Source organism: Lipophrys pholis (assembly GCF_963383615.2).
Source record: "Lipophrys pholis genome assembly, chromosome: 5".
NCBI lineage: Eukaryota > Metazoa > Chordata > Actinopteri > Blenniiformes > Blenniidae > Lipophrys > Lipophrys pholis.
The window spans coordinates 20,026,354-20,041,832 of record NC_137628.1 but is presented as its reverse complement, the minus strand read 5'-3'; the positions used below and the strand labels follow the sequence as shown (position 1 = coordinate 20,041,832).

General features: G+C 39.6%; 2 protein-coding genes across 2 annotated transcripts; both read right to left on the bottom strand.

Annotated features, from left to right (window-relative positions):
• Window positions 1-300: 300 nt before the first annotated feature.
• chrna9a (cholinergic receptor, nicotinic, alpha 9a) lies at window positions 301-6,906 on the bottom strand. The gene is made up of 7 exons (XM_080463850.1): window positions 6,525-6,906; window positions 6,201-6,346; window positions 4,873-5,027; window positions 4,594-4,774; window positions 2,525-2,876; window positions 1,387-1,997; window positions 301-1,313 (listed from the first exon to the last, which is right to left on the bottom strand). Exons 1-7 carry the CDS (start codon window positions 6,568-6,570, stop codon window positions 1,143-1,145), a joined length of 1,662 nt encoding a protein of 553 aa, XP_080319976.1. The 5' UTR covers window positions 6,571-6,906; the 3' UTR covers window positions 301-1,142.
• A 4,819-nt stretch (window positions 6,907-11,725) lies between these two features.
• On the bottom strand, window positions 11,726-15,440 carry rhoh (ras homolog family member H). The gene is made up of 2 exons (XM_080463000.1): window positions 15,213-15,440; window positions 11,726-13,788 (listed from the first exon to the last, which is right to left on the bottom strand). The coding sequence occupies exon 2, from the start codon at window positions 13,389-13,391 to the stop codon at window positions 12,804-12,806; it is 588 nt and encodes a 195-aa protein (XP_080319126.1). The 5' UTR covers window positions 13,392-13,788; window positions 15,213-15,440; the 3' UTR covers window positions 11,726-12,803.
• Window positions 15,441-15,479: the final 39 nt, after the last annotated feature.

The window sequence follows — 15,479 nt, the reverse complement described above, 5'->3', positions numbered from 1 at the left end:
TAGTAAGACGTCACAATACAAGATGCATCACAGTTTGTTATGTATAGAGAGTAAAAGGGGGGGCCTGCACCATATCTGGCAGGCGATTATAATGTTATAGTTTGTGAGAAGGGCTTGTTTGTGACTGTGTGTAGCTCATGTCATTGTACACATTTCATACAGTTCAGTTTCCCTGTAAAAAATAATCGTCTTCTCACTTTTCTGCTTCAGAGGGATTTATGTCACCGTTAAAGTCTTCACAGTCAAATCAAGGGCGAAGAAAATCGATTTGTGGCTTGAAAATAAGTCAAACAAAAAAATGATTACACGATATCAAAGGTTTATTTTCTATTGGATAAAACAAGCAATCTGTAAGTTTGCTGAAAGGTACAGTACATACATCCTTCACTGTCAGGAGGTAGGCTTTAATTCTGAGCATCTTGTTAGAAGTGAGGGACACCTGGAAGTTAGATAAGTAAACATTCAACTCTTTTTCTCCAATTCTCACATTCATACACAAATTGTAAACACTACACGACACTACAAAAACCCTTTATAGAAGTTTCGCGTGGCTTTATTATGCATACTTTGCACGGTCTACCTATAATGATAAGGACACCATTTATAATCCACGTGAGTGATTTTTGATCTCACATCACGTTGTTTCACAAGTATTTGATGTTATTCTGCTCCCATTTTAACTGACTCTGGAAAACTCCATCATCTGGTTGCTCAAAATGTAATGCATGATACACAATGCCTATAGCTGGATGTCTGGCTGTTAGCTCATCAATAATGAAGAGTCCATGCATGTTCGAGGCGAGGCCTAGATTGTCTTACCGCACCACTGCTCTGTGACACATGCAAGCACACCTGACATTAACTAACCAAGAGGAGTCTCTGTGCGTGTATGGTTAAATGGATGATTTGTGTGCAGTGACCTCTACCTCTTTATGTCAAAACAAAACAGTCAACCGATGCAAACACATTCCCACGTACACACGTGTGCAGACACACACACACACACACACCGGACGGCGCTGACACATGAAATCCAATGTCTTTGGAGACAAGGCTTTTTATATTCGCCTGCATTGTGATGAAAATGAGTAACACTGAGCTCCAGCGCTGTTGGAGGATTAGCCTGGGGAAGATGAAATGTGTCAGGACGCCTTGGCAATGATGAGGATGCTCATGAGGAAGACCATGACGAAAAAGATCCACATAAAGAAACGATCCATCACCTTGGCGACCTTCTTCCACTCTGCCGCCTTGACACACGTTGCTCTCTGTTCACGGAAACAGTTGGCGATGTACTGGATATTCTTCACCACCTGGAAAACACACACATTGATCAAACCAAGGGCAAGAGTGATTAGAGTTTCGAAGAAGCGCAGCATGCTGTACCTGTTTATGTTGGAGGCAGGGGCAGCAGCAGGGGCATGCTGGGATTTGAATTTTCTCCGGGGAAAAGAAGATTTGCTCCTTCAGCGCCTCGTTCAGGTGCTGTAGGTTTCTCGGATGTGGAGGGGTCTGGTAGTCCAAGTCGTCCCTCCTGATGTGGTGGTAGTGCTGCGGGGGCTCATGTTTCACTTCGCCCCTCTCCAGCCTGGAAGCACCGTTGTTCTGGTTGTTGTAGTGATGGTGCCTGCCGTTGGCACTGCCATTGGTCTGGCTTCTGTGCTGATTATTGTGACCATGTCCCCCATGGCCATTGCCGTACTTGTAGGCGTCATTGTCGTGATGGTAGAAGCCATCTTGGAAAGGATCATCATAGTAGTAGTTATTATCACTCAAGGGCTCCTCCGGGTACAGCGGCGTCTTCTCACTTTCCGGAGTAGTGCAGTTCTCCCCCACTTCATATACAAAGAAGATCTTCGACATGTAGTCGATGATGAGTACTTTGGCCCAGTGAGGGACTGGTTTGGCCTCGGCACCACAGAAATGAATGTTCATGATAAAGATGGTGAGAGAGGTGGAGGCTGTGATCATTGTCATGGTGGCAATATAGTACTTTCCTACAGGTGGGGACGGAAAAATAGAAGAAGTAAAAGGGATGATACGTGCTTTAGTATCTATAATCTAATAAAAACAATGATGAACTAAACAACTGTTTCATTTCATCTTACTGCTACAACATATATAACTATTTAGAGTTGTAGTCAATATTGTATCAAAGGTACATATGTTGACAAACTTTTGATAAGTCAAAGATTTAAAAAAAAAAAAAATAATGCATCAGGATGATATATAGTAGTGAAACTGTCACATTACAAAAATAAATATTGTTGATAGAGTTAATTAATCACCTTTTTTTTAAAGAACATAATGGAGGGAAATTTTTGACCAAATAAATACATGTGATATTTAGAGATACTTAGAGATACTTACAGATAATGATCAGCCAAATTCTGATCTTGAATATAATGATTGTATGTTTTGTTTCTTTGTTGTTGTTTTTTTTAATTCCCTTTTTTCCTGATGGAAATGACTTACTATGGGTTCACCCGTTAGATTATATTGTGAGAAGACAAAAATGCCATACCTATGTATGGCATGCTCTCTGCAGGAGGCATGCTTTCTGCCACCAGCAGCTGGAAGACAGTGAGCGCCAGCAGCACTGTGACCCCCAGGGAAACCTTCTCGCCCGAGTCGGCCGGCAGGTAGAAGCCCAGCGGGGCCAGGAATGAGATGAGGAAGCAGGGCAGCAGCAGGTTGAAGATGTAGAAAGAGGAGCGACGTTTCAGCAGCAGGGTGTAGGTGATCTCAGTGTAAGGGTCGGAGCAACAGCCGTACATCATGACGTTTCTCACCGCCGGCATGCCATGACACTCCCACTCCACGTTGTCCACAAAGTCTGACAGGTCACCTGAGTCCATGCCCAAACTGATGTCCACCTGAGGAGGGGAGGACACTCATGAAGATCATGAAACTCATGAGATGTTACAGAGTGCTTAGAGGATCGTTTGTTTGGGAAATCAGAACATTAGTCAAATCACTGCAGCACTCACTGTCATTTTACTGAGATTTTGATCCTTGAAAAAGAAAAAAAGTACATTTGAATTTACTTTGAACTCACTGTCTGACTTGAAATGTTGGTAAAAACTGGAGATTTTTTTTCATATAATACAGTATGAATGCTTTAAAATTAATACCATTCATTGACATAATACATACCTTAGAGCGCCACTTCAGGATATTTCAGCAATTGAAAGTCAGTGGAAAACACACTTATACGACCAAATGTTAAATATCTCACAATTTCGGGCTCAAAAGCCTCTAAACTAGATAAATTTCTGAGCGGTTTACTGTAAATGATTGGCTTAAGCTATTAAGCGCCATTGTCTTATTTGCAAAGCAAGTACTCTAAATATGACTTTATAAAAGCATCAGGCATATGTTTGACAACCTGGATTAGTTGTATATGCCCAGTGTATAGTTTTTATGGCTAATATATTGGACCAGTTAAAGAGAATGGAAGGAAATATTATTTGTCAGACTGAATAAATCAAAAAGTAGCAGGTATGTTTAGACAAAATCCATTTACAATCATTCGTTTGAAATAAAAGTAGCGGGGTCACTTCTCAACCAATGGATCAAATGCATGAATAAACTTTTCAAACCCCAGCAGCTTTTCCCTCAGCTCTGTAAACAGTGACCAGCGTTGTGCTGTTCACTATGTGATAAGTGCTCCAATAAACCAGCAAGCAAACACATGATCCTGGTAGTTGTACAAATTTCTCTTCTTAAAGATGAATTTCTTTCAACAGCTCTTTAAATGTTAATTTATTCTCTAAATAAATTCTCGTAGGAAAGAAATCATGCTGGATAAGGCAGGCAGCTGACTCCCCATATAACATCCATCCACTGGTATCTCGGTGTTACTTTACAAGTTACTGCAGATAAAGCATATGAGGTTACTTGGGAAAGTAGCTCTTGTGTTACCTTTATTTGTCTCTCTTTATCTGGATGCTCAAAACTGTTGTGTTGTAATGTGACTGTGACAGGCTGATGTTAATGTTACACCTCTTGTGTTTCCGTCAGGATACAGCATTAATTCAGGATTAATGAGGGGGTTGCTCCTGCAGCAAGCAGGAGTTCAGTGAATGAGCAACAGTGGAGTATATCACAGGACAGATGGAAAAATGCCGCAGTTAACGCTTGGTTAAGTGGGTAGGACAGAGTGAGAACTTTTCAGCTCTTATTATTAGCTCAGTTATTAGAAGGGACAAAACTACAAACTCAAAAGAAGTCCAGTTATATTTAACAGTAGTACTCAATTAGTTGACTTGTGACTGGCAAAATACTAGAGTCGCAACACTTATTGTAAATATTATGTTGTAATTATTAAATTCAATACCACCATTATTAAGACAATACTTGTTTTTCAACCACAAGAAAAAATACATTGTTCTTATTTACTATAAGATTTAAACATAATTTCTCTAAGAAGATGCCTCTAATCAGTAGTAAAAAAAGAGTTGCAAAAGTAAAAAAAAAAAAAAAAAGTTTCTTTTCAGGGGTTTGTTTTCCAAAGTGTGCTGTCAGCTCTTCATGTGACCTTTTTCCAACATCCTTCTCTTCCTGCGCACGAACGTCCAGCTGTTTACACACCTGATTGCCATTGTAGGTCCAGGAGCCGAAGGTTAGGTTGCACGACTGCCAGTCAAAAGGAAAGTAGGAGACATCCACCACACATGAGCTCTTTGTGATGGCCGGAGAGTCCCAGACGATCTCTCCGTTATAACGCAGTTTGACATTTGTGTTGGAAGGACCCGACGACTCCTCGTCTGCTCTGCACACACAGAGGAAGCACATATTCAAACATCAAATGTGAACGAGATGCACTTTCTCAGCATCTTATTTATTGTATTTTGTCTCCTTCGCACTGACTTGTTGTAGAGGACGATGTCCGGCTTCCAAACCAAGTCACTGGGGATGTTGATCATCTCAAGGTCATCATAGTCCTCCTTGTCCCACTTGAGGTAGGCATCATGCCAGACCTGCCTGATCCACAGGTATGTTGTTAGCACCTGGTTCCTCTCGTCCTACACACACAAAGAGGAGTGTCAGACGGAGACAAGAAAAATATCTGCAACACACACATACAGTGTACATATTACATTTTAGGGCATTAAAAGTGAGTTCATGCAGGTCTGGTCTGTTCTGTGGCTTTAAAGAATGAGCCACGATTATATTGAATAGGCAATTAAACCTCTGTTTTTGAGGTAAACTTAACCTTAACTTAAGCCATTTTTAATGTCATTTAATGGAATTATGTAAATTTATATTTCCAAAACATAATCGTCATAAAGTACAGGACAAATACAGACCTCCGAGCTAAACCATATGACAGTTACGAAAGCTCCAGTGCTTTGCCATTGTATTGGATTGTGCATGATTAGATCATAAAATAGATTTAACCATCTGTGCAATTCAGCACTCAAATATATTCACTTGTTTCTTATTAAAAAAAAATTTCATGTCATCTTTTTTCAGTAAAGCTCAGATTGTAAACCACTGTGTAACCTTTTAAAAATGCACTTTACCCCTTCATAAAATGAGAAGCAAATACATATTTTTTTTTAAATCTAAAGAACATCAGCCACCTCTCCAATTTGGATAAAGCAAGTATCAAGAAAGAAAGACAGACAGATAGTAGAGAGATGAAAGTTTCAAGAGATCCAAAAACGTCTGTCTGACTGGAGAATTATCATATGAACAACTCAGAAAAAAAGACATATTTGTAGCAAAACATGTAGAATAGTCAAAAAGTCCCTGAGCGGTTAGCACGCCAACTTCACAAGAAAAATCTCTCAGGTTTGAGTCCAGGCTGAGGGGGGTTACATGTGGTTTACATGTTTTCTTTGGTTACACCTATGAAATACATTTTAAGGTTAATCGGTGACTGATAATGACCCGTCTAGGGTGTACTCTGCCTTCCCCCTTCGTCAGCTGGGATAAGTTCCAGCAACTCACAACCTTTTCTGGATTAAATGGTATAATGGATGGATGAATATGTCATTCAGTGTATGTCTCCTGTGTATTCAGTAATATGTTGAAACAGAAATGGCGCAAATGCTAAGTACACCATTTGTTATATTAACAACAGTTGCAGCATAGAAACATGGCAGCATCCTTAACTATCTCTGAGTATTTAATGTTGTATTTGTAGTTTTCTGCTGATGAAGCTTGATATATGAGCTTCTTCTGTTGCTCACCATATCTTTGATCTGTGACAGGGTGATCTGCAGGGAGACGTTGAGGGCTTTGTCCGTGTCGTCCACGGGCCGCAGCGCGTTAGAGTAGTCCTCCATCAAATCATTTAGAAGCTTGCGGGCATAATGACCCTGGGCACAGTTGGAAACTGAGGGGGCAAGTGGAGATTACAGGGTAGGTAAAAGACACCAAGAAAAAAATAACTGTTGCACTGTGAAGAAGAAAAAAAATCAAATCAAAGGAGTAGGAAAAGGAGGACTTGACTTTAAAAGCAAACCTGTCTCTCACTTGTTTATCATTATGCATCATAAGTATCATGAACTGACCTTGCAGCAAGAGGCTGATCCAAACCATCATCGTTGCCTTCCTCATTTTTAACCAGTCACAAGCCGAGGGATCAATTATTCAGCAAAGCAGTTGCAGGGACACGTTAGAGCCAAATCCGGAGTGTCATTCGATTCTGATCTCCATTCTCCCCAGAGAGGCTGAGCCAGCCAAGACCACAGAAAATTCTCCAAATCTTACATCCTCTCTGAATGCTTCACTAGCCGTTAGTCGTACTTCTGTACATCGCTCTGTGTGTAATCGCTGTCCTGGAACAGGACCTGAGGCGATCACAAGCGCACACACTGAAAACACAGGTACACTGCAGTATCACATAGCCCACAAGCACTGGGTGAAATGTGATGCCTGCAGGCCTATCCTCTTCTGAACACACACACACACACACACACACACACACACATACACACACAGTTACTGCATTACACAGTTAATGACACGTCAGTCACACAAATAAACACATACACTGACACTTTCTTACCCATGATCAGCTCATTCAAGATGAACACGTACAAACGTTTCTGTAGATGCAACACATGCCCTGCATGTCACAAATGACAAAAAAAAAGAGTGAGGATCATATCTCACTCTCTAAATGGCAATCTTTAACATAAGGAGAGTACAGCTGTGCGCTGGTCTGTGAATCAGAGATAAGAGTACATTTCACGCTCACCTTGTTCCAGGATGTCAGAGGCTCATGTATGTTTGCAGTCACTGTCAACAATGACACTTGTACATTTGTACCTTATAAAGACGCCAGGATAACAAATCAAGCTGTTTGCATTCGACTCCTCTACCATCACTTCTTTTATACAAATTTGGCTATGTGACAGTCCTTGTATGTGATAAATAACCAAGTATTGTTTGATATATCTTCTATGTTACATGTTAGAACAGATTGTGAACACTAATTACCCGATGGCACAATACATGTTTCTTATTTCAGTTTCGACAGGTTATCAGTTATAGATATGCCCTCGTCAAACCGTAAATGATAATTTAAGATGCATCGTTATCATGGAGTAGAGTTGGCAAACAGATACTCAAGAGATATGCAGAGCTTGATACAAAACAGAGTTTATTCTCACACAGACACCAACCCCAGTCAGATCATGATACAGACTGACAAACGTGTTCTTTTCCAGTTTTATGTTCATCTGACATTCCAAACGTTTTGACATGGCTCTTGTCTCATCTTCAGAAGGAAACGTTTGGACTTTCTGTAAATAACCACAACTTTGAAGGCAGGATGGTAACTTGAATCTGATTTTAACCCCTTACCGATGCATTCCTTCTTCACCATTCTCCTGCAAGTCTATTTTGAAAGCCAAGCCATCCTGTGTGTGAAATAATTCTGACTCTAATCTTGAAACACAAGACACTAGCAATAAACACGTGTACGCAATAGATGGATTATATACACAATACAATACACGTTTCTTTTGTCTACTTTACTTATTATGTAATCATGTTCATCCATATAAACTTTCCTCAACACATGCCATGATTTCAGAAGAAAGTAGAAAGAAGAATATATTACATTAATATGTACTCTGTGTGTTATTAAAATACTTTATTTGCTGAAGTTTTAAACAATAGCTTTGCTTTTTTGACCTTCAAACCAATGCCCAAAGTATATGAAATGTGGGTAAAGTAATATAATTGGTGATTTTTTGTATTAATGTAGAATAAGAACCTTGGATTACTGCTGACAAAATTGTTTCCTAGTCAAAATATAGGTGCAATATGTATTATGTTAGTTTATCAAAAAAATAAATAGAACCGTGAATTATAAATTAGACTAAATAACAGTTCTACCTACAGAATAAGGACGTTTCACACCTTGCCCCAGCCTGTTTAGTCTTGCAATACATGTATGCAGATTAGATGGTTTAGTGAGTCATTCACCATCATATCAATGCTGATATTTGAAGATTGTTTAAAGAGGGGTTTGCAAGTTTGTTGCATTGTATATTTGTTTAAAAAGAAAATCCATGTACATGAAATACTATCAGTTTGATCTTTTCCTTGCTGGAATGTTTTGATAGTTTTATGTTGTTTAATTGTTGGGTCCATTGGAAAGGAGATTGAGATCACCTGTGAGCTGATCACAGAGCTCTGATTGGCCAATCAATCAGGAGCATAAAAAGACAATGAGCAACTGTTCAGGACATGTCTTTCTTTTGTCTTGGCAGAGGCTATGAGAAGAGGCCAATTGTTGATTTGTAAGTTTGTTGATTTTGGTTTGGTTTTCTGGCCATTTCACTCTAATGCACTGACAACAGTTGCTGTCTGAAGTGTAAGAATCTGAAGAAACGGAAACCAAATGCTGTGTATTATTGAAAATTTAGATGATGGTTAAATGATCTCAACAACAGAAGATGACATGGATTAAAAAGCTTTTTGGGTCACACATTTCTCTTTCAAAGTACGAAATGGGGTGGTGCATGACCATTTCAAGTGACTGCTTTTATATTTCATCTGAAGAAAGAGTGAAACAATGTGTGAGAGCAATGTTAGTGGCACCATTCTGCTGTTTAATCTGCAGAGATCTGAGCATGGTGAGATGATGTGTCGATGTGTCACTCAGTTTCTGTGGTACTGAACTCGACTCACACAGGACAGGTGTTTCCTGTGTGTGTGTGTGTGTGTGTGTGTGTACTTGCAATTCAGTCATAGTCAAAAATAAATTGCTGTTATATTTGAGTGCATGCTTGAGTTTAGTATGCGCTTTTGGTTTTTATTCATTTTATCTTATTTTATAGCACTGTATTAATCCCCACTGTATAAATTTTGTGAATATAGAGAGAAACTTGACAAAATGCTGCATAAAGGCTGTGCGCAGCCTTTATGCAGCAGATCAAGAATGTCAGAGTTCAGAAAAGGAAGGAGAGGAGTCTTGAGAGGACGGGTCACATTGACTGGCTTTGGCGTGGTGATAAACTGAGGCTGTATGTATAAAATAATTTGTGACATTTGATGCTCATCTGCAGCTGTGCAAGTCATTTTAGAAGAAAAATGAAGTGTTGGTTGACTTGACTGATTATATCTATATACTCTTTATTTTACTGCATCAAGATTAACATTTCTGAAACAGCTTTAATTCAGCGTTCAATTCGACGTTGATCTGTTGTTTCAGTTTTTGGACAATCGTTCACCACAAGAAAGTTTCACACTATTCGGTAGTAAAAACATTTAATTGTAAAATGTTGGTAGTTAGTATAGCCATGTCAGTTTAAAGATCCTGGGATTGTGCGCCTCAGAGAGGTTTCCTATTCACCACGAGGCCAACGCATAGAAATAGACAATAAAGGAAATATATTAGGTTCTGGATAATGTGTGAGTCTGATGAGTGTACAACTGGTTTCCTACTTTTATTTATATCATATCTTTTTGTTGTTGTGTACAATGAATAAATAATTGATTCAATACACACATGAAAAGCTACAGCCAGTTTGAAGTTACCAATGAGCCTAACTAACAGGAGAAGAAGCAACAAGTGTACCAGGAGGAACCTTCCACACTCAACATATGAAAGTGCAGTCCAAGATTCTAACATTCAAACAACTAACATGTTTGACAACCATGCAAACCACCGCACAACCACGTCATCACAGATAATTAAGCACAATATTTTTGAGTTCAGTTGGTTCAAATAGACAGTTTGTTGACATTGACAATGCAAACCTCATGATCCAAACCAGAAGTGCCAAAGCACTGAGCAAACATCCAGATGATAATAGAGAGAGAGAGAGAGAGAGAGAGGTACTCAGAGGGAAGAGGTAATGTGGTAGCTGTGGCAGAGAGCTTGATGAGAGATGAGACGTCGGACCACAGACAATTAAACATGTTCAATGCTCAAAGTGAAGGTTTTCTTTTTGTTACAAAAAATACCAATATGCAAATATAATGCTATTAACAGTATTAACAGGTTTCCTCCTGGAAAATATCAGAATGAAATGATTTCAGAATTTGAGTTAGAAACACAACAAAAATAAAACAAGAAAAGGTGTGTGTGTGTGTGTGTGTGTGTGTGTGTGTGTGTGTGTGTGTGTGTGTGTGTGTGTGTGTGTGTGTGTGTGTGTGTGTGTGTGTGTGTGTGTGTGTGTGTGTGTGTGTGTGTGGTTAGTGAAATTGTGTTTGCACGAGTTTGAATTTCTAAAGCCCTCGTACGTCTGTGTGTGTTTGCGCTGGGATGTGGTTAGGCGCTTGTCAGCATATCCTTGAAAAAGTATGTGTTGCTCTTCTAATCCTCAGCGGCTCTGAAACGCCACATGAGATGGCGAGGCGTCGAGCGGGAGTACAAATGAGGGGGGAGGAACTGCTTCTCTGAACTGGTTCCTGGCTTCTCGTGGTCTCTCGTTCAGCTTAATCTTTCATTTTGAAAATTAACCATCATTGCGAGCATGCCATCCTGTGATTTATGAACAATCAGTATACACATCATATGGTGGGATGTAATACGTATGAAAGTGCAGAAAAATAACAAAAGTGCTGAGTATTCAAAGATCATTTGAAAACCACAAAATCTTGTGTAATTATTTTAAAATGAATAAACTAACAAGTTTATCTGAGGAAACGCGATAGTGTAATGTCATATTTCTTCTTAATGTCACCCCTTCTAAACTCGACATTGTTTGTTTGTCTGGGTGTATACTGTATACCGTGCACTGTTCTCACCGTGCAGACATTTGCAGATTTTTCAGCTTTTCCTGTATCATAATTTGTGATGTATTTATCAAGTGGACAATATTTAAATTTTTTTATTATTTTTGTGTTCATCACTTTGAATTTGGACACTCAATGAAGGATATAACACTTTAACACACATCTCACACGTTTGTTTGATAACTTTACCTGCTTCGGAACAATAGCCTGTTATAACCAAACATCCATCGTCTGAAAGTCTGCGGCGTTCAAAAATATACTGAGATGAATTATGTTGTAGAAAAATGTTTTGAGAAGTGAACATGTGTTTTCCTATACAGATTTAATTTCAACTTCATTTGGTGGTGTAACAGTTGGTGTATACGGTATCCATTGTGACAATGCATATATCGCACCACCATATAGAGAGCACACCTTAATGATCAGCTGATAAAACACCCTATTTCTGACTTATCGCTGTACATCCATCCATTTTTTTTTTATTAAAAAAGAATAAATTATACCTCAAACAGTGTTTGATTGTTCTAAAGTTTATTCAAGACCAGTAAGGCAGATCATCATGGGTAGTAAACAATTTCATGTTCTATAAAACTACGTGAAAGAAAATCTATGCAAAACACAGTTTTCCAACTTTATGCCAACAACTGAGAAAAGTTTTTGTAAGAGCATAATGTTTGAAAGTGAATCAGGCACAAACACCTGATGGTAGTACAAAGGTAAATATAATGAATGTGTGTACAGTGTACACAGTGAATAAGACTGCAGAGATAAACTAACTGTACAAATAAATAAACAGACCTTTAATTCAGTTAGTTTTCCCAGAAGTAACACACAAAGTGTAAATGGAAGCCAGGAGATCCCCTTGTAGCATATCGTGTCCTGTGATTTTCTTATATTTTATATAAGTTGGTTTACAATTATTAAAAAAATAATAATAATAACACCTACATACGACATGTTTGAAATAAAACAAGAAAATGTCTTATGGCACTCTGCAGCATTCCAGACATTTTTGTAAATTCAGTATGTGTGTGTGTGTGTATGTATGTATACTGTATATGGTTAATTCATCTTGATCTTAATTATCTTAATCAGCAACATATAGGCACAAATACGTCCTTGTTTCTTTATATTCTTTTTACGGCGCTTTTTGCTTTCCTGTGATGTTGACAAAATTCACCATTAAAGCTCCCTTGAAACGTTAAAAGCTGCACAACAGTATTGTTTTATTTGTGGCAGTAAAGGCACATATTTACTTTAGCTGTGATATTAAAGCTAATTTGTTAACGTAATATGAAACTATCTGATTCTTTTCTTGTTTGTTCCACATTTTAGATGCCTTCATCTTTAATGTCTCATTGGACACGGATCTACTTGAGGATGAACAAAACTCGTCAGGACGACCAAATGTCTGGATCACACTGAGCTAAGGTTCGTTTTCAGTCTGTGTATTTCCAGGATTATCTGTAGTTTTAGTTACAGGTGAGTTTAGTGGGAAAAGAAACATTTCCCTTCGAGTTTTTGTACCATTTGAATTTTATCCGGGAGGTAAAATGTCATGACGTCTCAGGCGGCCAGCAGATGAAGGTTCAGGGTCAAAAGACTTTGCACTGGTTCATGCTGAACATGCGCCTCCTGGCCCGTTTCCTGGCCTGGTTCACGACTGTGCGCACTGCGTACTCAAACACTTGTTGCACTCCGCGGTTGCTTAAAGAGGAGCACTCCACATAGCCTTTAGCATGGATCTCCTGAGCCACGCGTCTCCCTTCTGCCGCTGAGATGCAGCTGGCCCGGTGCACCCCCATCTCCCTCTGGTCCGTCTGGGTGGCCACCAGCAGCACAGGCACCTTGGGCAAGTTCTCGCGGACCTCGAGGAGCCACTTGTGCTGGACGCTGGCCAGGGAGTTCGCGTTGGCCACGGAGTAGCAGATGAGGACGACGTCGGCGTGCTGGTACGACCTGGGTCTGATCTGTTTAAAGTTGTCGTTTCCCGCCGTGTCCCACAGGCCGAGACTGATCTGCACCCCGTCCATGTACACCTCCACGCCGGTGTTCTCAAACACTGTGGGCCTGTAGACGTCTGGGAAGGTTTCAGACGTGAAGCGCACCAGCAGGGCCGTCTTACCAACGGCGTTGTCCCCAACCAGGACGCACTTCACCGACATCTCCGACAAGTCGTTCATTGTGTCGTCCGATCACCTCACGTCTCAAGGTTTTTATCGGTTGAGGAATTTCCTGTGAGTCTCGGCTCCGTTCAGAAGGAAGTAATCACTCCGAGTACTCACAAATGAGTCCGTGACGTATAGCCAGGCTTTGTGGAAACTTTTTAATCTATATGTTTTGATGCAGCCGCAATCAAACTTACAGATATGACCAATGGCATCTCTTCTTATATCCTTAAATATGCCGGCGATATGCACAGTCAGCACTTCACATCACCTCTTGATTGTTGAGGTCATCTCAGCTTGTCTAATTTCCATGCATTTTCCTCAGAGCGGTCAAATTCTGGTCCGTCTCTCTAAACATGATGAAGTCCGTGCAGACTGTTCCGAACTGTCGGTCCCAGAGAGGTGAAATTTACTGTGAAGGAAACATGAGGAGACATATTAGCAGTGTGACGCGTCACGCAGCAGCCAAACGCTTGATGGTTTATCAGAAGCTGGATTCATGATTCTCCACGCAGCTTAAAGACTCTTCTCCTAAAACAACCTGCTCTTGAACACAGCAGTAACTCTCAAAGCCAGAACGTTCACATTGCAAATACGAAATATTACCTTAAACTGTATTGCAGTAGTCACACACACTTTCATATCATTTTCATACAAAGTATGGATTAAATACGGAAGTAGAGATTTCTGTGCTGGGTGTGACTCAGAATTCAGAGTTTCATCCTGATGAATTATACAGCTGCCAAATAGTAACATATATATGTCTGAATCATTATCAAGCTCTCATGGAAGACTCTTCCATCTGCCTCCATTTAATCACACCAACCACGGCATCTATAAACAATTGTTCGACTGTCTTTTATGCCTTGAATTTGCATCTGGCAGGAAGCGGGTTATGTTTTAGTGGCCTTGATGATACTAAATCAACTGGTGGGTAATAGGGATTTGTCTCTTGCATTAAAGTGACAAGTGACAAAAAAACAAATGACAACTTGAGAGCCACCTGACACGAGGCTGCATGAGGTCAATGAGATTTCTGAAACAAATTCAAAACTGTGTACATCATGCACTCTATGCAACTGCTTTGTTTTCATTTTAAAGTTGATCAGATGTACATGTTTATTGAAGTACCAGTACACCTTTCAATAGTATTAACTCGATAAGTAAAATTTGGGCTCATGATGGAAGAGTTACACCTATGCAGAGTTTAATCTGTTCACTAAACGGAAATCCAAAGCTGTAGTTTTAGCTGGTGGAGAACAGGTCACCATTACCAGACGAAACACACAGGAACGTCATGCAGGCCAAGAGAAACGGTTTCTCAAAGTCATTAAACAGAAATTCCACTCATGGTCTAGTCCTATAACGCGGTCTTTCTCTCTGTCTCTCTTTTATTTTTTAATCAGGCCTTTTGTTAGAACATATATTGCCGACCCCTGATGGAGATGGAAAGAACTGAATGGGACTTTATAACAAGTGGAGTTTCCACTTCTTCAAATAAACCTGTGAGGAAAAACGGTTTAGTAAATTGCAATGCCAAAAAGCAAAGAAAATCAGAAAAAAGTCCAATTTTAGTCAAATTAAACTATAATAATACGAGTAACACTTAAAGACTTTAAATTGCGCAAGAAAAAAAGATTTACTGCACCAAAAAGTGTTTATTTGAGCCCGTCAAAATATACTTAAAATGAATCTTTTGAATTAAAAAAAAAAAAAAAAAGTATATATATATATAAATAAGTGTTTAATGGAAAGAAAATAGAAGAAGAAAGAAAACATAATGAGGCTTAGAAGCGCAGTAAGACAATAAGACTAAGAAAGAAATGCCAGACGTACCTTTCTTGTCACACTTGTGAATCTTTAACGGACGGATGCTGCCTGCGGGCTTTGAAAACTTCACACACAACGTACATGTCCGGATTTAAACTCCACAAACACTCTTGTTAGTAACTAAAGCTGACCGAACCTTCTGTCTTTGTGACGCCACGCCATTAATCAGTCCATCAAGACACGAATACGGAGACCTTTCGAGGTTCCGACGTTCGAAGAGGCGGATGAGAAAGTAGAAAAGACAAAAAGCATCCGGCTGATGAATTGTGGAGG

Coding starts and splice junctions, on each gene's coding strand:
- chrna9a (XM_080463850.1), bottom strand. CDS start 6,570: ATGAGGAAGGCAACGATGATGGTTTGGATCAGCCTCTTGCTGCAAG. Junction 1,998..2,524: donor AGAGAGCATGCCATACATAG/GTATGGCATTTT, acceptor CCCCACCTGTAG/GAAAGTACTATATTGCCACC. Junction 1,314..1,386: donor CCTGCCTCCAACATAAACAG/GTACAGCATGCT, acceptor TGTGTTTTCCAG/GTGGTGAAGAATATCCAGTA.
- rhoh (XM_080463000.1), bottom strand. CDS start 13,391: ATGAACGACTTGTCGGAGATGTCGGTGAAGTGCGTCCTGGTTGGGGAC.